Genomic DNA, 27,294 nt, shown 5'->3' on the forward strand with positions numbered 1-27,294 from the left:
CTCCTCCCCAAGCACCTGGGGCTGAGCGGCCAGCGCTGCCGGGAGCTATCTTCTGTGGGGTGTAGAATTGCTTACTTAGTTGGGAATGAGACTTTTGTTCACACAATAATCTTGATTTAATGCTTATTAATTCAACAGTTGTTTACTAGCCCTTTGTGCCAGCTGACAGCCAGGTGTTCTGACCTCATGGAGCATACATTTTAGTTTTAGGGGATAGATTATATGTAACAAAACAGAAGAAATGAATTACTACTTCTGATAAGTGTAGTGAAAGAATCAGAGAAAGGCAGGGTTGGCACAGAAGATCATGAAGGCGTACTTCAGATGGGCTGGGGGGTCTCCTGGAGCAGCAGCATTTCAGTGGAGCCCTCCAGGGGAGGCCCCAGGGGGAGCAGCAGGCCCGAGGCAGGGAGTGATGTGGCTGGAGCCCAGTGACGAGCCAGAGGGCCCCCTGCAGGCGCTGGTCGGAGTTGAGATTTTCTTTTCAAGTGTTCAGCCCCAAAGGGACAGGATCCAGTTTGTCTACAGAAGTTTGCTTTAACTTTGTACACAAAGGGATTTATGGGGCGAGTAGACGCGGGCCCTCACGGGTGTGGCCGCAGCCTCTCGCTGAGACAGGGGTCTGGACAAGGTTGTGACAGTAGGCAGGAGGGCGGGGAGTGGAGTGAAGATATACTGTGGAGATAAAGTTGGAAGAACTTACTATGCTCGGAACGTGGAGGGTGAAGAAGGGGAAGAATCAAGGATGAGCCTGGGTATGGGGCCTGGTGGGTATGTGTGGGCTGGTGAAGCGCTTCCTGCGGGGCCCGTCGGGGAGAGGCGCCTGGAGGCATCCACAGTCCGCAGCATCGGTGGTGCAAGACAGGCAGTGGGGTGAGGACTGGGCGGGAGGGAGAAACTGGGGCTGGTCAGCCCAAAGCTGATGTGAGTGTGTTCATACGAATTTGCAAGTTTAGATATCACTGAAAAAGGGGTTCTTGACTTAAAGTTGGAAAACACTAGTTTTTAGTAACTTTTTGCTTTCCTTATGTTACTTTGTGGAATATAATTTATTTCTAAATTTCTAAATGACTCAGCTTTGCAGAGGTAGGAAAATTATTAAATAAAAAAGAAAAGGAAAAAATAGGTAATTTGCAAAAATGTTGGAGAAAGTAAAACGGACTATGAAGAACTGACCCCCTCGTTTGTTGAGTAGTGTTGTTACCACACCAGGTCCGTTTTTGCCCGCCGCCCAGAAAGCCAGTCACCGAGACGACATGATTGCAGAGAGAGAGGGTTTAATCACAAGACAGCCAAGTGAGGAGACGGGAAAATGAATCTCAAATCCGCTTCCCTGAAAATAGGGACTCAGGGATATTAATGGGGCAGGGGGCAAGGTGGTCTGAAATGATTGGGGGTGAGGAGAGATGAGGTGATTGATGATCTGAGCAAGCGTAGTCAGACTTCATGCCTCTTCGTAGGACACAAGTTCACAGAATGGCGGCGTCAGCATGTCCTGAGGGTGGGGTTCCAACCTCTTGACATGAAAAGATCACTTATCGGACACATGTCTACGTGGGCCCAGTTGATGGGTTGGTGGTCTCAATCAGGCCTGAAGTGGACAAGGGGTTCACCTCCTGAAAAATAGCTCAAACACCCATTACCATGGTGACCCCAGCTCCAGGGGGATGTTACCTATAGGAACCTAGTGGGAGTCAGATAGCGTATTGCCTGAATAGCACAGTTAACAGTGGGTAAGTTTATCATGCAGATTTAAGTCCTCGCCTTCCGCGTTCTGTTCTGATAAGTTTCTAGGTAGGGCCATCCCCTCCTTCTTCCTGGTACAGGGAAGAAGATACCTTTACAAATGGAGATTTCCTTTACAAACATAAATGTCTCTTACAAAGGGTAACCAGAACTAAGAATGGACTTAGCACGGACCCTCCCAGATACTGGGAGATGTCTATGGTGGTGGCCTGTTCTGGGGGCGCAGGCCTCCCACCCCAGCCTCTTTTGGTCAGTTAATGGGGGTTGAAGCCAAAGTGTCTTTCAGGCAGAGACATATTTTGAGGTGGCCAATTCCGATCCCCCATTGTTACTAGCTGCTCAATCATCAATGGCTAACTGTTTCCCGGTTTCAGGGTTATCAAGCAATTGCTCCCCATGTTCTAGTCTAGATTCCTCTGTGGCTTGTGATGGTCCCGGGTGCACGGGTGGTATTTCAGTCTTCCAGTTCATCTGGTTTGTTCTCTTCAGGGGCCGTCATGGAAGAAGAGGCAGCAAAACTTCTTGGAGTGAAGATGTGCAAGTTTATTCCAGAACACACCCGAACCCTGGCAAATGAGTTCCGCTGTTATGTGAATTATGATTCTGGGCTGGACTGTGAAATCTAAATGCAGATAGTAATATAACACAGTTAGGGACCTTGGTGACATTTCCTTCTTTTTGTTTTCTTAGTGGGTTGAAAAGGTGTAACCTCCTCCCCTTCCCCCCAAACTAGGGCTGTCCCTGCCCTAATTTCCACAATAAAGACACAACGTCTCACTGTGATTTCCTTATTGAGAGCCTCTCTAGAGCTCAGCATGCTTTTGCCAACTTGAATCCACGGACTTATAGTTGGAAGAAATCTTAGAGTCCATCTAATCTACTCTCCTCACCTAACATAGGTAAAAATTGAAGTACAAACACTTAGTGGCTTGGCCAAGACCTAAGATAGACAGAACCCTGGCCTCTGCCTCTGGCCATACGGCCCCTTAAAATGGGGTCCTTCTGATTCTGCCCAGTGAACTACTGGTTCTTCCCAGAGGCTCTCTTGGAGCGTCGCAGGACTTGCAAGGGGCCCTCCTCTGCTCCTGCCCCTCAAGGAGACATGATTTGCCTCCATGAAAAAGTTGATAATCCTAGCAACTAGTGTCTGAGAGCCTCGTGGACTTTTCCTCCTCCTCCATTCTTGGAAGGATGACAGGAAGGCAGCCCAGGTGCCCTCTGTGCACGGCCCAGCCCCAGCATCCTCAGCATCAGCCACATCAAATGCTCCGAGCCACCTGAGAAAATGGGAGTGCACCTGCAAACCAAGACCCCATAGCAAAAAGGAGGTGAGGGGTGTGCTAGACTTTATTATTCTTCAAAAATATTCATCATACATCCACACCACAGAACACTACTCCGCAATCAAAAGGAACAAAATGTTGATACCCACAACTTGGATGGATTTCAAGAGCATTTGCTGAGTGAAAAAAAGCCAATCCCGAAAGGTCACATACTGTGTATTTCCATTTATGTAACAGCATTCTTGAGTGGAGAACAGATTAGTGAGGGTGGGGGTAGGGGTGTGTGTGTGACCATAAAAGAGAGATCTTTGTGATGCCGGAACTGGCCTGTATCTTGATTGTGCAGTGGTTACACAAATATACACATGTGGGGGCCGGCCCGTGGTGTAGCGGTTAAGTGCGTGCCCTCCACTGCTGGCGGCCCGGTTCAGATCCTGGGCACACACCCATGCACGGCTTGTCAGGCCATGCTGTGGCAGCATCCCACATAATGTAGAGGAAGATGGGCATGGATGGGTTAGCCCAAGGCCAGTCTTCCTCAGCAAAAAAGAGGAGGCTTGGCATGGATGTTAGCTCAGGGCTGATCTTCCTCACAAAAAAAACCAACAGAAAAAATCTACACGTGTGATAGCGTTGCACAGAACAGAATACACACCCACTGATGAGTGCGTGTGAAACCAGGGAATGTGGCATGAGGTCTGTGGGTGGTCCCACTGTCCGTTTCCTGGCTGTGACAGTGCACTATAGTTATGTAAGATGTTACCATTGGGGTAGCTGGGTAAAGGAGACACAAGACCTCTCTGTAGTATTTTTGCAATTCCCTGTGAATCTACAATCATTTCAAAATAACTTTAAAAAAATTAACCCCCTCTCTCTGGGAAAGGACTATCCTTCCCCACCTCATATGCCTGGCTTTGGCTAACGATCAGGGCTGTATGTTCCCTCTGACACTGTGGCCTGCAGTGTTCCAGACCGAAGCTGCTCTGGGTGTCCAGGGCCTTGAGTGGAGCAGGGCCAGGCTAACCTACAGTGGACACGGAGGAGGTGGAAAAGGTGAACCTCTGGATTGTTCCTTGCTGTGTGACCTGGAGGGCTGGCGCTGGGGCTCTGGAAGCGCCTGGAGCTCGCTTGGCTTTGTTATTTCTCAGACCTCAGTTGTCAGACTGTGGGATGATTTTAAATTTACTTAAAAGGTCACTCTATTTTTATCAGACATTTATATTTTTATCAGTGTACCAGCACCTGGCACATCATTAAATATTCAATAAAAAATGTTTGTTCTTTAAAAAATAACCCCTACCATATTATTTCCTTATGAATCAGTTTGCTAAAAATTACCTAGGCCAGTAACAAACTTTAGTAACAAATCATGTATAGAAACGTCATGTGTAACTTAGGAGGAGTTGTGGGCATACTTCGGAGTTGTGGGCGAGTAGCAGCCTAGAAATAACAGAATTTTAGTTGTCCTTAAAATCTAGCATTTAGATGAGGAGAGAAACCTGTTTCTTCATGGAGATGAGGGAGGAGAGGGGCAAAGCTTGATTCATATTAGAAATTTACTTACATTTTTGTTTAGTAAGCAGCCAACGTGTGTTGTATAGCTTTGGACCCCTTACGTGATTTCGGTTTTAGCAAACCTATGTTCATCTATGATCCCCTTCTGCATTGCATAAAAGATCTGCAGCTATCTCCCTGCAACCTTCAAAACCATGAATTAGGCCTGGCGTGTTCCCTGTGTCTGTCTAGGAAAGGAAAAGGATAATAATTTCAGTTTTGCTGACAATTCAAAAGTTTTTGTATAACTACTCAGCTGTGTGTTTGGGGCTGGGGTGCCTGGAGAGCAAGAACAAACAAAATGCATGGATAACTCTAAAACCCCCTTTCAGGGCTGGCCCCGTGGCTTAGCGGTTAAGTGCACGCACTCCACTGCTGGCGGCCCGGGTTCAGATCCCGGGCGCACACCAACACACTGCTTGTCCAGCCATGCTGAGGCGGCATCCCACATACACCAACTAGAAGGATGTGCAACTATGACATACAACTATCTACTGGGGCTTTGGGGAGAAAAAAAGGGAAAAAAAGGAAGAGGATTGGTAATAGGTGTTAGCTCAGGGCTGGTCTTCCTCAGCAAAAAGAGGAGGATTGGCATGGATGTTAGCTCAGGGCTGATCTTCCTCACACACACACACAAAAGAACAAAATTCTGTCCCATAAATTGTTATTCATTGAAACAGTGTCTCCTCTTACTGATCACCACCCTCTAATTTGCCTAGTCATATTTCATTTTAAACTTATACGAGAAAATATTGTCACTTTTAAATGATATACACTTGCTAAAGCAATAAACACAACATGAAGAAAGAATCGCTTGATCTTTATTTTAAATGTAGCTTATAAATCATTGGGGCCAATATGTTCTGGTACCTCCCGCGCTGGGCGCTGTTCGGGGCGCTCCTGGGGACGGTGGGGGACGTGGGGGGGCGCCGGCTCAGGTCCCCCGAGAACCACGCGTGGATCAGCCTCGCCAGAGCACCGCCCAGTGCTGGGACAGCCACTAGTGCTGTGGGGGAGAGGGAGGTGCTCACAGCTGCCTCCAGGGAGCTCGTGCCTGGAGCAGGGCTCGTCCTCCATGAGGACTTTTTAAATGGTTGAATGTTCCCTTCAGAGAAAAAATACAAATAAAACGTCCCTGTCTAGATCCTAGAATTTCGTAAAGCTAATTTCTTCTTCTACTGGGAATTTGCTACCTTTTAACAAACTAAGTTCGGTTAAACTAATGATACAATTAATTGTGATATTTTCCCCATGCAAAGAGTTCACTCTTCTCACCTCTCCTCTGATGTTTGCAATATGCATATCTGAGGCATGGCTGGAAAATGTTACACAACAGTGGCGATGATTGAAACAATTACCTAAATCACTGGTTTGAAAGGCAACTTTCCTTTTTAATTTATGGACTTGCTGTTGATCTGAAGGCAACAAAAGGTAGCTGTGAACCTTCTGTTTTCTGGACAAGAATGTATTCTAGATACTTTTTTTTTCCCCAGAGGTTGAACTGAGAATTAAAATTACCAAACTGTACAGAACTATCCACAGCTATTGATTTCAATTTTGAATTTCTTATTTAGAAAATCTGGATTTTGCTCAGTGATGTGTGTTGCATGCACAGCTTCTGTCAATATTTAGTACAAGTTGAAAGTACAAGTTTGATCTGGACCCTCTGTCCAGATCAAACCAAGGCAAGGGCTGGTAGTTCTGTGGCAGCTGGAGCCCAGGGGTCACGGATAGACAGAGGCGACTTCCTGGCTTGGCTGGGGTGTCACAGAAGAGCAAAGAGACTGACTTCACATGACTAGTTGATCTTTCTAAAACCAAATCAAATCTTAAACTTCAACCATAAAATTAAGATAGAGTGAAGTCTTAACATACTGTTTCCTCTAAAAGTCGAGCCCATCAAAGCCGAGTCCAGAGAGAAATGTACCCAGCCACCCTTCACCTATACTTTGTTTTAATGATTTAAAAAGAACTCCTTGCTTTTACAAATAATTGTGTTCAGGGACAGACTTAGCTCACATTGCAGTATGTAGAAAAAGGGCCTGGGATGCTGATTTCTGGAAATTGTTAGTTGGCCCCCTTTCTCCTCATATGGCTGGTGCCTGAAGCTCTGAGAACTAAGCTAAGACTTGGATTCTTCCTGGGAATTGGCAAAGATATCACATTCCACCTCCTGCCTTATCTCACCCCTCTTATCCACAAAAGTCAGGCCCCACTGACTTTCAAAAGTGAAATTTTTTTCGATTGTGTAAATCTGCAGCCATTTATATACTCATGAATACAACCAAGTTTGAGATTTGAGGAATCTTTGGCCCGTCCGGGGTGACCCCAGCGTCCCGTGCTTCTCTCTTGTTCCTGTAGCGGCCTGTGAGGGTCTCGGCCGGAGGGGGGCAGGTCGAGTTCAGCCCTGTCCGTTTTGTTACGGCCAGCACTCAGCAACAGGCTGAATTGAGAGACCCAGCCACAGGGCCAGCTAAAGAGTTTGTCTAAGGTTTCCAATTGTGCTTCTAAAAAAATCCTACCAGAGGAAGTGAAAACCGAATGCTTATAAAATGTTTATATGTCAAGTAAAATTTTTTAATTGCTCAAAATTGCTAATATAATAAGTTTCTGCCCCTACTGAAAACAGTCGAATAAAAAAGTAGGTATATATTCTACTTTAAAAAAACCGTTTTTAAGCCTCTCTCAATCCTCTATCTGTCTCGTGGAGGCTCTGCCCTCTTCCTGGCTGTGCTAACAGGGGCGGCACCGCTCTGGCTGGGGCCCCGGGTCGCCCGCCGGCCGTGGGCCCCGGCGCGGTGCCGCCTGCAGGATGCCACGTACCGGCTCCCTCTCCACCGGCTCTCCACAGCTCCGGGCTACGTTTGGCCTAAAAAACCCGGGGAATGCCGTGTGAGAGGAACCTGCTCGGCAGCTGTTTCGGTTCACTCGTGTGTCGTCGATCTCGCGCCCCCGGGGCGGCGGGACACGCGCGGGCGCGGGGGGCGGCCGCGGCCTCAGGGCCGGGCGCCGCGCTCGTCCGGGCTGGCGGCGCTGCCGGCCGCCTCCTTGTCGGGCGCGGGCACGCAGGTGCAGCCCACGGGCACCGGCAGGTACTCCTCGGCGTAGACGGCGCGGCCGCCCGCGCAGCCCGGGGTCCGCCGCAGCACCACGGTGGGCGCGAGCACCGGCGCGCTGCGGAAGCGCAGGTCCTCCTCCCCGGAGAGCCCGGTCAGGCAGCCCCGGCACAGGCAGTAGGCTTCGGGCAGGTACCTGGGGTACCTGGCGGGGTCGTAGGAGATTCTGCGGGGAGAGAGCACAGGCTTAGCTCCTGCTGTGGCGCAGCGGGAACACAGCCCCTGCGCGAAAGGCCGGCCTCTGAAAGGAGTCTGCTTCTGGGACCAGGAAGTGTGCGATCACCGGTTAGAGGAGCAGGAAGAAAGGCTGGGCTGACGTCCCCCCCCCCCCCCCGTTAGTATCCACGCAGGACCCCAGGCTACACAGATGAACATGGAACTGCGTTCTGTTTTACATGGTGAGGACAGAGTTGACGGCTATCCTCGGGCCACTCTCTACAAATGCTTCCAGAGGCTGCACTAATGTACGTGGAAACATAAAGTCGACACGCTCTGCACATGCACTGAGGTGAGTGCACACACTTGCTGGAATATAATAGACCTCTCTGTGCCTGGGGCCCACAGCGCCCACTCGGTGGGCACCTCTGGAACCAGCCCCAGAGCAGTGGTTCCTGAGCCTCAGAACTACCTCCCCTCCAGCCCACCAGGCTCTGCAGCTCCAGACGGGCCCTGGGGCGCAGGACAAGGCTGCCTCTGCATTGAGCCCTGTGTGAGGTTAGCTGGCCTGGGTGCCGGACAGTGCAGACACTGGCCATCTAGCCGCTGACAGCCACAAGCAAAGGAAGCTTCAAGACACCTGTCCAGAAGGCCACAAGGTGGGCCCTGTGTCCATCAGTCTGTCAGGGTCCCTGTGCCCTCCTCTGTGAAGGGGCTGAAGCACATCAGGGTAGGGCAGGACCGGCCAGGCTCGGACTTTTGAAAAGTGAGTGATGTTTTAAACTTGATCATTTTCATCCTCCTCCATGTCTCCCTATTTTCTGGTCTGATGCCAAGAACCAAGCGTCAACACCTACACAGCAGCCTGGGCCACAGGGCCGGAGGGGTCTAGGGCTCAGCTGCCAGATAGCTCCCTGAGAGGAACGAAAGCACCCCCTCCACCACCCGCCTCCCCAAAGCAAGGAGGTCAAAGCTGTGTCTGGTCATTAATGGGGACCTAGGACTCCTCCCTAATGTCCCCTCGCAGAGGGAAGGACTGTCCACATTTCTCATGAGATCTCATGACCTCAAATTCTCATCTCCATTAATCTGTCCATTTAAAACATGTACAGTCCTCTTAGGAATGTTTCTCCTCCTAGAGCTGAGTCCTAGGGACCCTAAAATCTCAGCATCACAGCCAGGACTTCTCTAACCTCTCAAGCAACAAACACATTCGTAGACCCACAATGTGTCAAGCCCAGGAAGGCCCCCAAAAGTGCTGACCCAATGGGAGCCCAGGATATAAATGAAAAAAATGAGATGTGCTTAAAGGTTTTTAAACCTTAGAACTTGAGGTGTGTATGGTTTCTCATCCGGGTTCCCGTTAACGAGCACTCTTGACAACAGTGTGGCTGCAGCAAAGACGACTCCATGGGGAGAGACGCTGACCTGGGCTAAGCCTTACCCCTCCTGGCTTGCAGAAGTTTTCTGTCCTCTAGGCGGACTAGTTCTGTGGACTAGTTGTCTCGTAGGTCCTCACTAATACTGACTAAAATTCTTCAACCAAATTAAGAGATTTCCAGTGAAGAAGTATGTTCAAACCATCCAGTTAAAGAATAGGCAGAGGCAGTAGGGGGCTTAGGAGAGGTAGGGGGCAGGTGAGCGAGCAGTGGGGTGTCCAAGGAACAGAGCTGAGGGTTTGTTGCAGAAAGGGGGAGCTAGAAGGTGGATGATGCTGACTGGGTCAGTTATGGGTGTATTGGGGCAGGGAGACAGAGCCTGAATGGATTTCAAGCCTGGGAGTAACAGGATAAAGAAGCTATGTCAGGTTGGCCAAGAGGTTTCTCCACTGAGGAGATCATGTCAATGAGGCAAGTGTTAGCTCTCAGTGGCCTGATGAGGGTGGGTGGCCCCAGATGTGTAAGGAAGCTAAGTGGGTTTCTTCCATTTGGGTCCAACATCTTTAGACACTGATGGATTAGATGACTGGGCAGGGAAGAGTCTAGAAATGGTATCTTCACGCAACAACAAATTTACTCACATAGTGCCAACTATGTGCCGTGTACACAGCAGGAAAGAATTAAGATGGTTTTGCCTGAAGGGAGGACCTGTCGGGGAGCCCACGCATCCCAGAGGGCAGAGCCTGGCGTGCCGACCTGGGCATCACGGTGGGGGTTGGATAACACCTGCCACGTGTGGAAGGAAAAGAAGCTAGTGAGGCCAGGAGCTGGCAAGATGTTGTAAAGAGAGTGGCGACAGTTCAACTAGAGGACCAAGCCAACCTGCCGTCTGAGCACTCTCCACCCGAGAGGACATTTCCAAGTCCTGGCCCACTGTCTGAATGTGGGGGATGAGGTCAGAGGAGAAGTCAGCAGTGATTCCAAGGCTTCCAGTCAGGGTGACCAGAGGACGGGAGTAGCAGCGGGGGGAGCAGGGAGGCCACAGGCACAGGCAACCCTGCTGGTGTTGACACTCAGGCATGGACTCCCTTCAGCTTCCTTCTCGTTGCTGTACTACAAGGAGAGAGGGCAGGGTCAAGACTCAAGAGTGAAGGCTAATAAATCTGTGATGTGCAAAAAGGAGGAGCATGGGGTGGGGACTGTTTGCAAAATGCAAGTGGTCTCTGCCACCAAGACACTTAAATTTACACTGATCCCATCCATTCACGTTTCCCTCCAACATGCACACAAATAGTTGAAAATATATTTTTTAAGCTTCTCATCACTACTTTTCCCTTAGTTCTGTCATGGGGGCCTTTGTAGCATAACAAGTTCTCTCCTTGCAAGGACTGATAAAGCTGTCCACCCTGACCTTTCCAGCGTTTTCAGCCTCCTCTGTAATGCCTTACTGCTATCCCCCAACTGGGGTATGCTGAGGCCTAGGTTTCCCCAGCACCCTTCTCATGCTGTGGGGGTTCGTGTCAGGAAAAATCCAAACTCCTTTGTTTTGCCTTCCAAGGCCCCCACGACTTGGTCTTTACCTACGCACCTTTCTAGCCTTCCTTCACCGTCGTCTTCATGTGTCCGACACTCCAGCCGTCCCACAGTGGAATGCTTCTTGCGTGTGTCACAGCTAAGGTTTTGCTCAAGATGCCCTCTTCCCAAAACCAATACCAACTCAATGAAGATTTGCCATATTTTAAGGTCCAATTCAAGTCATCATCTTAAGAGTTTTCAAATTTCCTTTGTCAAATTTAACCTCTCCTTTCCCCATATTCTCATAACACTTTGTGCCTCTCAGATAGAACTAGACTTTTTCCACGTCTTTTCCTGGAAGGGAAGAGTAAGGACTGTATGTTTATTCATCTTGATGTCCTGCCATGCCCAGCACAGTGCTTCACACAGAGTGAGGGCTCAGCAGATGGGGAGCTGGTGGGTGGTGTCGGTGCATGTGGACCGCATCAGCTTCCTGTCCTGCAGACTCCGTCAGTATAAGACCCGAACTTACAAGTGGAGGGAAAGGGAACTGATAATATCTCCAATCACTTTCAATATTTATTCAACAAACATCTGAGTGCCAGTGACGTTTCAGGCAATGGGGATATAGAAGAAACACATATCTACTATCCAAGGACTCACTCTCTGTGGGGTAAATGTACCAATAAACACTTACAGAGTTAACCCAGCCACAGCAGCTAGGGGAGGCTTCCTGGCAAAGGTTGTTCCCGGGTGGATTCATCCAGATGAAGAAGGGAGACAGGGCATTTAGGGCAGAGGTCAAAGCCTAGAGGTGAGGGACCATGTCAGAGTTAGGAACTGCAGCACAGGAGAAGAACTACAAGATGGGGCTGGAGCGATCCGTGGAGGCTAGATCGTGAAGAGTCTCCAATTCTTAGTAGGGAAGGCAATGGGAAGGATGTTAAAGAACAAAGTGACCCAATCAGATGGAATTTTAGATCCCCAGACTACAGGGTGGAAGATAGCCTAGAGCACAAGAGAGAGATCTTGGCTGAAGGTGGAGATTTTTAATTATTAGTATATAGATGGTGGTTAAATAAGATCATTTAGGGGAGTGTATGGAGAAATACCAAATAAAAGGCAAGGAAAACCAACTTTTTAGGGAGAAGATGTCTAATCGTGGAGACAGCCAAAAGCAGGAGGGGCTTCCACAGAGCCAAGAAGGGCAGAGGCTTGAGAAGGGGCTGGTCAGAAACTAAACTTAATCTGAGTGAGCGAGTTTACTGGAAATATAGGGATGGAAGAACATGTTAAATGGCACCATGAGGATATGATCAACAATGTATAGAATGTAGGCAACTCAGTAAAAGTTTCATCCCAAGGGGAGAAAAGTGGGAGGGGAACCTACATATTAAAAGAGCCTTGAGAAACCATCAACAAAATGAAAAGGCAACCTTCAGAATGAAAGAAAATATTTGCCAATCATATAGCTCAGAAGGGGTTAATATCCAAAATCTATAAAGAACTCATACAACTCAACAGCAAAAAAACAAACAATCCTATTTAAAAATGGGCAGAGGATCTAAATAGATGTTTTTCCAAAGAAGACATACAGATGGCCAACAGGTACATGACAAGGTGCTCAACATCACTAATCATCAGGGAAATGCAAATCAAAACCGCAATGAGATGTCACCTCACAACTTAGAATCAAAAAGACAAGAAATAATAAGTGTGGCGAGGATGTGGAGAAAAGAGAACCCTTGTGCACTGTTGGTGGGGATGTAAACTGGTACATCCACTATAGAAAATAGTATGGAGGTTTCCTCAAAAAATTAAAAATACAACTACTATCTGATGCAGCAATTCCACTTCTGGGTCTATAACCAAAGAAAATGAAAACACTAACTTGAAAAGGTATCTGCACCACCCTGTTCATAGCAGCATTATTTACAAGTGAAGACATGGAAACAACCTAAATGTCCATCAACAGATACATGGATAAAGAAAATGTGGTATATACAACAGAATATTATTTAGCCATGAAAAAGAAGGAAACCCTGCCATTTGTGACAACATGGGTGGATTTTGAGGGTATTATACTAAATGAAATAAATGAGACAGAGAAAAACAAATACTGTATGATCTCACTTAAATGTGGAAACTAAAGAAACAAAAACAAAAACCCAAACTCACAGGTACAGAAAAGAGACTGGCGGTTGCCAGAGGCAGGGGATGGAGGGGGGCAAAATGGGTGAAGGGGTCAAAGGTACAAACTTCCAGTTATGAAATGAGTAAGTCCTGGGGATGTAATGGACAGCATGGTGACTGTGGTTAACAATACTGTATTGCATATTTGAAAGTTGCTAAAAGAGTAGATCTTAAAAGTTCTCATCACAAGAAAAAACTTTGTAACTGTGTGGTGGTGAATGTTAACTAGACTTACTGTGGTGATAATTTTGCAATATATACAAATACCGAATCATTATGTTGTATACCTGAAACTAATATAATGTTATATGTCAATTATTCCTCAATAAAAAAAAAAGAGAGAGAGCCAGCCCTAGTTGCCTAGGGGTTAAAGTTCGGTGTGCTCCGCTTCGGTGGGCTGGGTTTGGTTCCTGGGTGTGGAACCACAACACTCGTCTGTCAGTAGCCATGCTGTGGCAGCAGCTCACATAGAAGAACCAGAAGAACTTGCAACTATCATATATACAACCATGCACTGGGGCTTTGGGGAAAAGGAGAAGAAAAAAGAGGAAGACTGGCAACAGATGTTAGCTCAGGGTGAATCTTCCAAAAAAAAAAGAGAGAGCCTTGAGTGACAGAAGTACCAGGGCATCACTGACCTGCCTGGTTTACACCTGCTGTCGGGGTACAGTTACAAATTGAGCCCCTTTTACTCCCAAATATCTCTGTTTGGATGAGAAATTATATGGTTGCTTAAAAATATATGAAACCCAAACTCAGGGACATTCCACAAAATAATTGACCAGTACTCTTCAAATGTGTCACAGTCATGAAAGATAAAGAACTGGGGGACTGTCACAGATTGAAGGCGACTCAGGAGCCCCGACCACCAGAGGCAATGTGTGAGGCCAGGCTGGATCCTGGAGCAGAAAAGTGGCATTAATGGGTCACTCTGAATAAGGTCTACAGGTTAGGTCACAGTATCGTATCAACACGCATTTCCTGAGCTTCATAATTTTGCTGAGTTATGATACTAACATTTGGGCAATCTGGGTGAAGAGTACAGGGAATTCCTTGTACTCATTTCACAAATTTTTTTGTTAGTTTGAAATTATTTCAAAATGAAGAGTTAAATAATAAAACAAAAAAGAGAAAATTGTTTTAAGTTTTAAAAAACCACTTATGAGATAATCTGGGAAATTTGAACCTGACAATATTTGAAGACATTAAGGAAGTATTAACTTTTAGGTGTGCTAATGGTATCATGTGGTTTTGTTTAGCACCGAGTACTTATCCTTTAGAGATATACCAAACACGTGAGCGTGCACACAAACACTATGACAGTGCTGAACGCTAGTGGAGTCACAAGATGTCCTCTGAATGTGCCAAATAGCGGGTCAGTAGTGATCATTAATTCAGCGGACTTTTCAAGCTCCTGAGATGGACACTGGACAAGGGTATGGCCTTTCCCCGGATGCACAAGCCAGTGGTCGGGACAAACCAGCTCAAAGGGCACAGCCTGCTGCGAACGCATGTGGGGTGGCCCGAGGCTAAGGCCCCAGGGAGGTCTAAGGTTAGGCCAGGGGACAAGGACGGCTGAGCTAAGCATGAAGGGGGCTAGGGAGTGCTAGGCGAAGAAGCCACACACAGCCAGCCAGGAAAGCAGACCACGTGGGTGGGGAACTGCCCAGAGGCCACTGTAGCTGGAGCCTGTGTGTGTGCACGTGCACGGCGGGGTGCAGATTCAGTAAGAAATGTGAGAGGTGGACAGGAGGCTTGAAGGCCAGAACCAAAAGTCTGGATTTTACCTTGCAGGTCATGGGAAGCCACGAAAGGACTGTAAGCAGCAGAGACATGATCAGATTGACATGTGAAAGATCATTCTGATAGGTGTAGACTCAATTACAGGCCGAAATGAAGGGGGGGGGCAGGCACAGCCTCTTCAGACTCAAGTTTCCTCCTCTGGAACATGTGTTTGACCTAAGGGCGTCAAAGATCCTTTTCAACTAGAAACACCTGGGATTTATCTTTTTGTGCACCACAGTATGCAGGTAACAATCCACGGATCATCCATCAGTGTTACAGGTAGGACTGACAGTCGTTTGGATATTGTGATGGGTCAGAAGGCTCATCTGACTAAAAATATCCACCTGATCCCCACAAGTCAGGCCCAAGAATGAAATTTCCACTGTCACAGTGACACCTCTAGGCTAAGGCATTGTGACAAAGAGAGACCTGCCTGCCCTGTGCCTCTGCCTGGGACGTGGAACATCATAAGACGGCATAAGCATTGGTTGTTTTTCAAATTGTGGTTTCATGACCCAGAGGTTTCTCTTAAAATAGAAATGTGCTACCAAGGGAGGGAATACAACACATACATCACATCCCTGACACCCAGTATTGTGGGTATCGATGCCAGCGGTTACCATAGAAAACAGAAAGCACAACACAGACACATTCTGAAGGACACTAGTTGGGGGATGGAAAAAAGGTCAGGGGAAAAGGTCGGGGAGCTTCAGGGCGGCCAGGGGACAGTCACAAAGTTAAAGCCTGTCATCCCACCTCTTGCCTCAAGATTCTGGGAAAATTAGCAGCCAGGAGTGCTTTTTGGTTAAAGAAAGCTGCCATGAAAACAAAACATCAAGCAAGTCCAGCAGGGATCCCTTTCTCTTACCAAACATGGAAATGCAAGGAAGAATCCTGCATGGCTGTCTTGCCTCCTTGTGAGCAATAATTCTTTTGTCTTCACATTTTCTGCATGCTGCTCTGCAGAAGCTTGGCATAGGAACACACTTGAAGCAAATCAAGTTCTCCCCTCTCATGGGATCCCAGAAGCGTCCCTGGGGCCACGTGTGAAGCTTGGCTTGAATGAGTGACAGCTGGCCCGGCTTAATCCAAGAACAAAGGACAAGTCCTCCAGGGATGATTAGAGGTGATGGAAACTGAGCTTGGAGAGGAATGTAAGTGACAGCAGAGACAGAAAAAGAGCACTGCCCCTGGGACCCTGAACTGGGTAGGAAACAATTCAAAGCGGTTCCGGAGGACTGCTACTGGCAGGACAATGAGCACATTCCGGCAGACAGAATCGCAGCCACCTGATGTGCTCTCTCTCGGACACCCAAGTATAGCTGTGATGTTTACTGGCACAAACCCATTGATGTGGCTCACCCTCCTGCTTTGCAAAACATAAAATTATTCTAATTTTAAAATACCAGAGGCTAAGTATGATTATTTCTTTCACAGCAATCCCAAGACCCCACACCCAAGAACAAGTGGGGGAAATGCCTTTTCTGGTCCAGGCTGGAAACCCATAAGTACTGAAACGTCTAGGTGAAAACAAAATCGCCTCAGGAGTCATGGTTGGCCAGATCTCAAGGTCAGTGAGTTCAACCCAACAGACTTTCTTAAAAGGGCAAGATGGTGTCTATAAGCGTCCTGAACCTAAAACTTTAGTCTGGTTTAGTTACCAACCAGTGACATTGGAAGAATTATTGCCCTTGGCTTTGCAAAGTGAAGGGGATGGATTTGACGACCAGGCTGCTTCCTCCAGCTTCCTGATGGCAGGACTGATAATGTGAGATTTTATCCATGTTTTCTGCTTAGAAATGACACCTGTAATCCACCGAGTCTCCAAGATATTGGAGAATTCCCCAAATTAACCTATTAAGTCAGTGCAATTCTAACCAAAATCCCAGTAGATTTCTCTTAGAACTTGGCAAGCTGATCCTAAAATTCGTACAGAGAGAAAAGGGCCAAGAATAGGCCAGTTTTGAAGAAGAATAAGGAGGGAACTCACTCTAGCAGATATGAAGATGTTATACAATTATGGTAATATAAAGACAACTGGCAGCCCTCTAGGAAAGCTGAGTGATAACCATTTTCCCTTTGCAAGAGCTAAGATTCCTCTGAAAAACCCCTATCTTTGCCTGGGATATGGGCAATAAAAAGAAGTCATAAGGTTTCCAAAATACGGTTTTCAGACCACCTGTATCAGAACACGTGGGGCTCTGTTAAAAATGCAGAGTCTCCCACTTCACCCCACACCCAGTGACTCAGGAGGCCTGCATGTTAACAAGCTGCCCACTGACTTGTCTTGCTCATTTAAACTGGGGAATCTCTAACAGTCAGCAGAAGCCCCTTCCCAGTCACACAGTCAGCAACAAAGTTAGGTGACATCTGTAAAAGGTAGTTAGCCATATATTGACTGCAGTTGATAGTAAACAACTGGACAATTGTGTTTTCCCAAATACGCTCGAATTGCATGATCCTACCAGCCCAGACTCCCTACACTGAGACGTCTAATTAATGCAGAAGGTCACTGTTAACCCAGCAAGGATTTGGCATCACAGATGGGATGGCATTGAGATCTCAGTTATTCTTCACTAGAGGCACACAAAGGAGCTTTGAAACTCGTGATTGCTGTTCCTCTACCCCAGAGATTCGGAATGCGTGGCTCTGGAGTGGGCCCAGGGTGCTGGTATTCTTTAAAAGCTCCTCAGATAATTCTAACACACAGCCCTGGCAGAGGCTGTTTGGTCTCCAGGTTTGAGATAATGAGTCACTGCGACAGGGGTTTGTGTTCACCTTGCAATCCGTCTTTTTCCCTTTGGAACAAGGCCTGCAGCTGTGAGCACAATGGTTATGAGACTATAGGGGAAAGAATGGTGAAGGACGAGGCTCGGAGCTGCAGGGCCGGTTATGGGAGGACTCTGTTTGCTGGCCAGGGAGCAACCGGGGACAAGAAGACCACAAACAGTTTCCCTCTGTTAGAAAGTCGTGGCCAGCAGTCCCATCAGCTCCACCCTCTCTCCATTCGCTAAGGCCTGAGAGAGCCAAAGATCTTCAATATATGCTGCCAAGAAGCTCTGAAAAATGCTCTTCTGGCCCCTACAAGAAAACATCAGTTGTGCATTTCTCATGAAAGAGGACACGGAAAAATCAGCCTGGGAGGGCAGCGAAGTCTGACCTGGCACAGACGCCCTGGAGTCAGATCCCCAGTGGGCCTCACCTGGCCCTCTTTGCTGGCCAAGGAGAGCTGGGGTCAATCCTAGCCCCTGTGGGGACTGAAGTTAACTTGGTGTGATCCTGAACTGGGCATCAAGGTCAGCCCTGAAGCTCAGCCAATGCGGCAGGCTCCAGAACTAACCCAGCTCCTCTGCCAACTGAGTTGGCCCTGGGCTACCAGGAGCCTGGAAGGGCTCAGCCTGTCCACCCTCTCCCTTTACTCATGAGGAAACTGAGGCACTGAGAGGGTGAAGGGCTTGTCCAAAGCCTTCCAGCTCACCTGGCTTAGCGTGATCAACTGCACTGCCCTGCATAGCCGAGCTGCGTGCATCTGCTCTGCAGTTTGTGGATATATAGCAATTAGTCAGATGCTTGGTAAGTGGTAAAGCTACAACCAGGATATCCACTGATTCCATGTAAAATCTGTTCATCTGGGAGGTCAGGGAAGAGCAGAGAGAGACAAATGGCTTGGAAAAGAATTTGGAAGATCATTCAGAAACAAAGCTTTACAGAGGGAAAGAGAGGAATGAGCATGAGAGCCAGAATTTCTCAAAGGGTTTTATTCTTTGGTCATGGCAAATGTCACGCATTCAGTGCAGCTGGGAAATATCTCTTCAAAGGAAAAACACAGCTCATGCCCACAGGATGGCTTAACTATCTGTCTAGGGGAAGCTGCAGAATTTGGGTTCAGAGCCATCTGATGTGTCCGTCCTTGGGGCGGACGGGGTAGCGCCTGTGTGCAAAAAGGGGGGAGCCCACCCTGATCCAAAATGAATCAGCTGTTTGTCGCCTTACATTGGTTATGAGGAATAGTTAATATCAAAACATTAGCCTCTTTAATTCCAGAAGAGTTCCTGGTAGATTATGTTCTCTCTGACCTCAATAATTTAGTGAGCAATGTACTCATTGCCCTCTTTCAAAATCATCATGTGTCGTTTCTGGAACACAAACCCCATAAGGAATTTTACTTCATGGTATGTGTGCTCCTGCCTGGAGCTGCCCCAATCCTTCTGTGGTATTAAGAGTACAAACATTTTATTCAGGTGAGGAAATTTGAAAAAGGTGATGATGGAATGAAATATTATCATCCTCAGCTACTATGAGAAGGCTCAAGTAAAACCCAGGCAGTTAGAGAAAATAACTATGAAAGCAAAACGAACATATCTATTTTCAGAACGAGAGACTTTAATCCCATGACAATGCTCAACGACAATACTTTTATTTTTACTCGTGAAACTGATAGGTGCAGTAGAGCCTGCTATATTTTGAGTAACTCAGAGAAAAAAACCTGTGCAGTACTTTGGCCAATTAAAGGTCACTTATTCATGAGAATACTTTTTGGGGAAAATACCAATATTTCTTAAACAAGCTGCTTTAAGCAATGAGCGTCTCCTCTCCTACAACAAGTTTTGGGGAGCAGAGCCCACCTGCCGTGCTCCACGCTGCAACCAAAGGCCTCCCCGCCAGGCAGGGGCACTGCCTCTGTTCTCTCCTCTCTCCTCTCGTCCTTTCCCCAACACTTCTTCTTAAAGAACAGCATCATCATAGGACCGTGCAGAAAGGACACAGTCCCTGAGCTGACATACTATACAGAGATATTCCCTGAAGGCAGAAAGGCTTTCTTAGTTTGTTGTTAAGTCATTAGAATCACCCACAGGTTTGAGGCAGGGACCCAGGAAAAAAGTGAACTTGCTAAGGAGAAACATTATAAAAAAGAAAGGCCTCCCCAAATTCAAAGATCACACCGGATGGGCCTTCCCCGGGAAGCCAGGTCCCATGGGGAAGGTGAGTTGGCGCAGTGCTGCCCCCTGTCGATCACAGTCGACACGGCGACACCTTTGAGGTCTGGGACGCAGCCACCTCCTGGGGAGACGGATCACAGCCGGCACACATCCCCAAGGGGCTTCTGTCCATGGGGACCTTTGTTCTTAGTGCTAGGACACAAATTCAAAAGTGCATACGGTGGGGCAGGGAGGGTGCATGTGAAAGAAAAAGCAATGGGAACATTAAAAAGGGAATAACTCCCTCCAACATTATACTCCTAACTTTTCTAACTTTCTCTAATTAATGTTATATTCCTTTTATAATTTTAAAAATGATATGATAAAGAAAAAGTGATGTGAAAGGTGCCCTGTGATCTAGGAAAAAAGCGTCAGGGTGTGTGTTCCGGGCATGGCCCTCGCCCAGGCAGTATTTGATGAATGGATGTACCTGTTTCTGCAGTGGTAACATGGAACAAGCACGGACAGCCCCCAGGGGAAGCAGGAGGTTTGAGTTAGCTCAACTTAAGGGTTAGAGGAGGGGTAAGCAAAAATATCCTTTTTATTTCAACCTTTCCTGATGAAAACCTTTCTAAAATGCAGTGTTGCTAAATATGTGGTAATAGATTTATGGGAACGTGAAGGTCATCCCCGTAACGGGCGTTGCTGGCTGGCCCAGGAGACGATGGTGACCTCGCCTGACCCACACATGAGCTGGAAGCTGTTACTATGTTGTGCCTCTTTTCCCCAGTCACCCGCTGAAAGTTCTGGTAATAGACAGTGGTGCCAACGTGGGTTGTCCATGGGAAAAGATCAGCTTTACTGATACTTACTAACATCCAACCCGGCACCTCTGCTGGTCTGGCCTCTCCTTTGGTGGCCCCCCTACTGAGACACGCCTGACCGCAGGCTCATCTGCTTGGGGAGGATTTGCCTGGCAGAGGGTGGTCCCAGTGCCTCTTCAAACTCCCTAGTGGCCCGCTGCCTCTATTTTTAAGTCACTCGACCTCCCTGTCCCCTGTCCTCCCTCCTCTCCTGTAGTCCCTGTCCTGTTCTCTTTTTCTTTCCATTTATTCCCTTGCTGTCGTTGCTATCCATGGAGTTATTTATTGTAAAAATAAATTTAGGTGTAGTCTCTTAAATTCCTTGGAGGAAAAGAGTTACATAGAAAAGTTAACAAAGCCTAAAAATAAATTGTTGTGCATTATTCACATCCTAGAGAAAAGTTATCTTTAGATTACTACCCAAAATTGAAAAATATAAACAAAAATTATTTAGAGTTGGTAGGTGTTTTATCTTTGGAGTTTCAACAAAAATGAGTGATATGTATCTTTATTGGCATAAAAAAAGCTTATTGAGCAATCACGTTAATTTTATGTTTGGCATTTTTGTTTTCAAAGCTTAAGAGAAACAAACATGATACCACAAAGTAAATGAAAAAACATTTTCAGGGCCGGCCCCGTGGCTTAGCGGTTAAGTGCGTGCGCTCCGATGCAGGCGGCCGGGGTTCAGATCCCGGGCGCGCACAGACACACTGCTTCTCCAGCCACGCTGAGGCCGCGTCCCACATACAGCAACTAGAAAATGTGCAACTATGACATACAACTATCTACTGGGGCTTTGGGGGAAAATAAATAAATAAATAAAATTAAAAAAAAAAAAAAACATTTTCATATTCTGGAAGTTGAATGTTGCTTTTCTAATAGCACGATGGGTGGGAGCACAGGCTCAACGGGATCAGAGAGGTCTGGGCTTAGACCCCGGCTCTCCCATTTCAGCCCAACACCCTAACCCCTCCAGGCCGGGTCCTCCTCCACAGACCGCCCAGCTGTGGGTGGCTCAAGGGAGCTCTGCAGACTCTCTCTGAGGCCTGCGGTGCCTCTGCTGTAAGCAGTGCGGCCTGTGAGAGCAGACAGTGCCTTCACACCAGCGCTTTCCGTACAGCAAAGGCTGTTGTTACTGGTGAGGCTTCGTTGCTTCAGTATCTGCCTTTTCCTCATGGTTGGTGAATTTCCTCTTCTGCACTCAATATATTTATTTTCTGCTGAAGGAATATTGTCCCTGAGCTAACATCTGTGCCAGTCTTCCTCTACTTTATATGTGGGATGCTGCCACAGCCTGGCTGACAAGTGGTGTAGATCTGTGCCCGGGATCTGAACCTGCGAACCCAGGCCGCCGAAGGGGAGCACGCTGAACTTAACCACTACGCCACGGAGCCAGCTCAATTTAAAAATTAAGACGTTTTTGAAATAATACATGCTCGTGGCAGAAAATTCAGAAGACACAAAAGAGTGAAGAGTAAGTCTCCTTCCCACCTGTTCCCAGCCTCCCAGGGCCCCTCCTGAGGCACTGTAATAACCAGGTTCCAGAGGTGCCCCAAAGTGTGTGTGTGCATATTTAAGAGATGTGTAAGTTATGTAACAGCTTCTCTCTGACCACACATGGCCGCACCAGCTCATTTCTCCTGACGTTGGTGATGGCTGCTCTGCTTAGGTGCATTCAGAGCTAACCCCTTCCTCTTCAAGGCTGTTTTTGTAGCATTTTATTGAACTAGCTGCCTATTGGTGGATGCTTGGATGCTTCCAGTCCCTTGCTAGCACCACAGTGAACACCCTTGTACACACATAATTTAGTACATGGGCAAATGTGGAATTCCAAGTGGAACTGTGGAGTCAAAGACTGTGTGAAGTTAGAGGCCGGCCCAGTGGTGTAGTGGTTAAGTTCACACACTCCACTTGGCAGCCCAGGGTTCACAGGTTTAGATCCCGGGAGCAGACCTAAGTACTGCTTGTCAAGCCGTGTTGAGGCAGGCATCCTACATATAAAGTAGAGGAGGAGGGCCAGCCCCGTGGCTTAGCGGTTAAGTGTATGTGCTCCGCTGCTGGCGGCCCGGGTTCGGATCCCAGGCGCGCACCGACACACCGCTTCTCTGGCCATGCTGAGGCCGCGTCCCACATACAGCAACTAGAAGGATATGCAGCTATGCCATACAACTATCTACAGGGGATTTGGGGGAATAAATAAATAAAATTATAAAGTAGAGGAGGATTGGCAACAGATGTTAGCTCAGGGCCAATCTTCCTCACACACAAAAAAGTGTGAATTTAAACTTTTGATAGTTAATACCCAATTGCCCTCCATAAAAGCTGTACCAGTTCACACCCTGTCCACTGTACAAGAATGCCTTTTCCTCACTCCCTTGCCAACGTAGCCTGATGGGTGCCGACAAAAAAAAAGGTTTCTCAGTGGAGTCTTTTTTTTTTTTTTTGGTGAGGAAGATTGTCCCTGGGCTAACATCTGTGCCAATTTTCCTCTTTTTCATATATGGGATGCCACCACAGCATGGCTTGATGAGCGGTGTGTAGGTCTGAGGCCAGGATCCGAACCTGCAAACCCCAGGCCACCAAAGCGAAGTGTGGGAACCTAATCACTATGCCACCGGGCCAGCCCATCTCAATGGAGTTTTATTATGCATTTCACTCACAATGCCTGAAGTCAACCATCTCTTCACGTCTCAAGAGTTTGAGTCATCTGACTGTCCCTCCCTGAGAAGTGTCTGGGGCCTTTGCTCATCTTTTCATTAGGTCTTTTTCTTACTGGTTTGGAGAAGCTGTTTAGCAAGTGAGCCCTTTACGACATAAGTTGCAAGTACTTTTTATTTTTCTTATTTTTTTCTTTATTTTGCCAAGAAGAAATGGCATATATGTATGTAATTGAATTTATCAATCTCATCTTTGATGATTTTGGGGGTCTGTGAGCTGCTAAACAGGCCTTTCCACTCCAAGATTATAAACATAATTGACCATGTTTTTTATCTGTTTTTGTGGTTTTATTTTACGTTTAAATCTTTGAATCATCTGGAATTTATTTTGATATAGGAGTGAGATCCAATTGTATTTTTTCCCAGCTGGCACCTCAGCTGTCCCAACACCATTTATTGAATGATCCATCTCTCCCCTAAAGATATGGAAAGCCACTTTATAGTCCAAGTCTCTATTTTAAAACCTACCTTATCCACCTAAAGTGGTCCTTTCTGTGCTTTTCAGTATTTCTGACTTGCAGTCCGTTTCCCCATTCATCTTTCTTAAGAGTTTCTCTGACCGTTTTTAGCCTTAAATACCACTTCTGAATCCGAGTTTAAGGCAGCACAGGTGAGCACCCTCTTCCACTTAGGTGACCAGGCCCCGCAGTGACACCACTAAGAAACCATCCTGTCCTTCCACACACCTCTTTTAGGGCTCTGAGCTTCCACATGTATTGCTTTTTCCAATCTTCACAATAATTCAGGAGGTGGTAAGGAGAAGTGATCACAGGTCAGGAGCACAGAGAGATGGTCTCCTGGCAGGAAAAGACAGGGCCAGCTCCAGCATCCAGCGATCTGGAGCCCTGGCCCAGTGCCCATCCCTAGAAGGCCGTCCTTCCTTCAGAGAGTGTAAGCCATCAGGCCTCCATTTGCTCACCTGGGGAGCAACTTCATCAGTGTTGCTAAATAATATGAAAAATAATGCAGATGATACCATAAGCCACCTGACACAGACGTGGCTCCTGCTCCCAGGCTCCACACAGCACAGAGGCTCCACAGGCAGACCCAGCAGCCTAGTCCAGGACACTCAACGCTGTGTGTTGTTCTTGTCCGTAACCTCCCTTAGCCATTCCCTCCTCCATGCTGCTCCTGGATCTCACCTGGGGAGACACAGGTGTCAGTCCCCAGGAAAGGCAGCAAGGGCAACTCAATTTAAGTTACTATGTGCAGAATTCTAGGGCTGACAACTCCCAATTTGTACACCAGTCCTGATCTCTCTCCTGAGACCACACTTCCACAGCCAACTGGTCATTTACACCTGTGTACCTCTGAGGCACGTAAAACTCAACAAGCCTAGCATTGAATGCATTGCCTTCCAAAAAACTTGCTCCTCATTCCTTTTCCCCATTTTGCTTAAATACCATCAACAACCCCAGCCAGAAACGTGCGGGACATGTCCAACAGGAGGTCCTAAAAAATCACTGCTGTATGTTACTCTTCTGCCTTCTGGCCAGCGGGGCCCTCAGCCTAGTGGGGTGGGGGGAGGCATCTATTTGCCTGGAGAGAGGAGAGTTTGTTACAGAAAACTACAGAAGTAGCAGCTTCTGTCTGGAGAAGCCAAGCTGCTGTCTTGAGAGATTTTCCAAGTTGCTTTAAAGCTATTTAGCATATCAAAGGTATAATATGAGGCTGAAGAAAGAAGGATAATAAAATAGGTCATCCTTTTGGGCCCTGGGAATGGTGGGAAGAAAGAGGAAAAGCAAGAGAATGAAGCCACCAGGACGAATGGTACCACGTGCGTGTCATGAGGGCATCAGATGACTGAGAGGAGCAGGGAGGGCAGGAGGTGTCTGGGCCCAACCTCCATGTGGGTGGGGGTGGGGTGGGGCTCAGCCACAAGTGAACACGGTCCTTTGCGGAGTAGCCAGGAGGAGGGAGGCCCACTAACTAGTGGGTAGAGGCTCAGGGAAGCCTGGATTGGTTTCAAACAAAATCATTACATTTTCTCTGCACATCTCCACAGCAGCGTGGACGAAAGCCTTGACTCATTACACATTTTATGCCCTCTCCTTCTCCCTCACTCCCACATATAATCATCACTCACTAAATCCTGTCACTTTCACTTCTTTAAGTCATATCTTTCAAATTGATCCTAGTTTCACCTTCTCCACTACCACTGCCTGAGTTCAGACCCTAAAGGCCTTTTGCTGGAAGCATTGCAATGCGTTTGTCCAGTATCTCCCCTCCAATCTATCCTTCATTAGGGTCACCTTCCTAAAACACAAAGTGGCTATGTGGTTTCCTTGATCAAAAAGCAACATACAGGATAAATTTCAAACTTGCAGCATTGCTTCTAAGGCCCAAATCTAGCTCCTGCTCCCCTCTCCACCTCATCTCTTCCACTCCCAACTCCCTTGTGCTGTGGTTTTCGGTGCTGGTGAGTCCTCACTCTCTTCCTTTCCCCCTTGCCATCAGCTGCCTCTTCCCTCTGGGCCACCCTTGTCTTGCTCTTTCACCGGAAGGCTTTCTAGGACATCTGTGGCTGTATGAGGGCCCCTTCCTTCCCCAGCTAGACTGTGAGCCCCTGCAGGAGGTGACACTTGGCAGTAAAGGAGGGGAAGGGGACAGTCACAAGTTGTGCTGAGGACACTCTAGCCACACTATTCCCTGCACACACCCCAGCCTCCCCTTTTGCATGCTGTCCCTTTCTTCTGAGCTGACCTCTTCACAGGCCAGTCTCGGAATTGTGCCTGTTCTCCAAAGTGCATTTCAAACGCCATTTTGATCCTCCAAAACACTCCCCCAACCCCCACCTTAAACTATTACACACTTAAACTTTTCACGTCAAACCATGTTCTGCCTGTATTATGGTTTCTTTCCCAATTATCCCCACCACTCCTCCCTCAGATATAAGCTAAATGGGCTCAGAGGATGTGCTTCACGGCGCCCAATGCTCAGCAGCGTCTGAACCACCATAGGCACTCAGGAAATGTCTGTAGACTTCCACATTAGAACCTCCACAGGCCTTCTGTACAAAACTGGATTAAGATTAACAAAGGATCACTTGGTCCCTTGTAGAACCCATTTAACTATGCACCTGGCAAAGAACAGTTGCTCAAGAAACCTGTTGCACATGAGGTAACTGAAAGGTAAACAGAAGGAAGCAGGCTTCCTTTGGGGGAGGTGATGGGCCTTTGCCAGAACGAACTGCTCCCAGCCCAGCGCCCCATGTGCGCCGCGCCCCCCCGCGCGCCCCGCGCTCACCTGTAGGCCCAGGGCGACACGCTGCGCAGGTGGGTGGGCGGCCGGAAGCGGCGGTCGGCGGGCCTGCCCCCTGCCGGGCAGCTCGCGTTGCGCGCCTGCTCGCGCGGCCCCAGCTGCAGCGTGTGGTGGAAGGCGCCCAGCACGCCGGCCGCCAGCCGCCCGTACAGCTGCTCCAGGAGCTCCTCGGGCCGGTCCGCGCAGCCCCGCGGCCGCGCCGGCCGCCTGCTCGCCCTCGGGGCGCCTGCGGCCCGGCCCGGCGACAGCGCCAGCAGGACGCCGGCCACGAGCATCCAGACCTGCGAGACAGGCCGCGCTCAGCGTCCGCGCCGAGGAGCCGCCGCCCGCCCGCCGCCCCACGGACCGAGAGGCCGGCCCGGAGGATGGGCGCCGACCACGCGGGCCCCCGCGCGCCCTCCCCGCCCGCGCGGCGCCCGAGGGCGCCCGGGGCCCTGCCCTGCGCCGGCCCGCGCGCGCCGGCCCGCCGCCGCCGCCGCCGCCCCGAGCCGGGGGGCGCGCGGGGGCCGGCTGCGGGGTGCGCGTGTGCGTGTGCCTGCCGGGCTGCTGCGCCGTGGGCTGCGAGTGTCTGTGACGGCCGCTTACCCCCGCGCGCGCCATCCCGCTCGGCCGCGGAGCCCGCCGCGCCGGCCGCCGCCCTCAGACCCACGCCCCCCGGCCCTCGTCATCCGCCGCCCGCCCGCCTCCTCCCGGCCCGGCCCCGACACCTCTGGGCGCGGCTGCCTTTGAACCTGACTGCTGAAGTGACTTCCTCGGGCGTCTCCTCTGTGGGCGGGCGCGGGCCAACGAGCCGACGGCACCAGGTCG

The 27,294-nt window shown here is 48.6% G+C and overlaps 2 protein-coding genes across 4 annotated transcripts in view; one reads left to right on the top strand and one right to left on the bottom strand.

The window, feature by feature from the left end:
* Positions 1 to 2,523, top strand: part of EEF1AKMT1 (EEF1A lysine methyltransferase 1) — a 54,637-nt gene extending 52,114 nt beyond the window's left edge. For both annotated transcript variants that reach the window (XM_087436320.1, XM_087436321.1), the window contains exon 5: positions 2,236 to 2,523. In XM_087436320.1, coding sequence (XP_087292446.1) covers positions 2,236 to 2,372 — 137 coding nt within the window. In that variant the 3' untranslated portion in view covers positions 2,373 to 2,523. The remainder of the gene's footprint in view (positions 1 to 2,235) is intronic.
* On the bottom strand, positions 1,261 to 26,822 carry LOC147916195 (interleukin-17D-like). Of its 2 annotated transcripts, none has more exons than XM_087436323.1 (2): positions 23,913 to 26,462; positions 1,261 to 7,865 (listed from the first exon to the last, which is right to left on the bottom strand). In XM_087436323.1, the coding sequence occupies exons 1-2, from the start codon at positions 23,937 to 23,939 to the stop codon at positions 7,317 to 7,319; spliced, it is 576 nt and encodes a 191-aa protein (XP_087292449.1). In that variant the 5' UTR covers positions 23,940 to 26,462; the 3' UTR covers positions 1,261 to 7,316. The 2 variants fall into 2 exon arrangements, with proteins under 2 accessions (XP_087292449.1, XP_087292448.1); XM_087436322.1 differs by lacking the exon at positions 23,913 to 26,462 and adding an exon at positions 26,473 to 26,822 and having other exon boundaries at positions 7,518 to 7,865.
* Positions 26,823 to 27,294: the final 472 nt, after the last annotated feature.

This window comes from Ceratotherium simum, chromosome 10 (assembly GCF_057802395.1).
Source record: "Ceratotherium simum simum isolate JZ-2026a chromosome 10, ASM5780239v1, whole genome shotgun sequence".
In the NCBI taxonomy this organism is placed as follows: domain Eukaryota; kingdom Metazoa; phylum Chordata; class Mammalia; order Perissodactyla; family Rhinocerotidae; genus Ceratotherium; species Ceratotherium simum.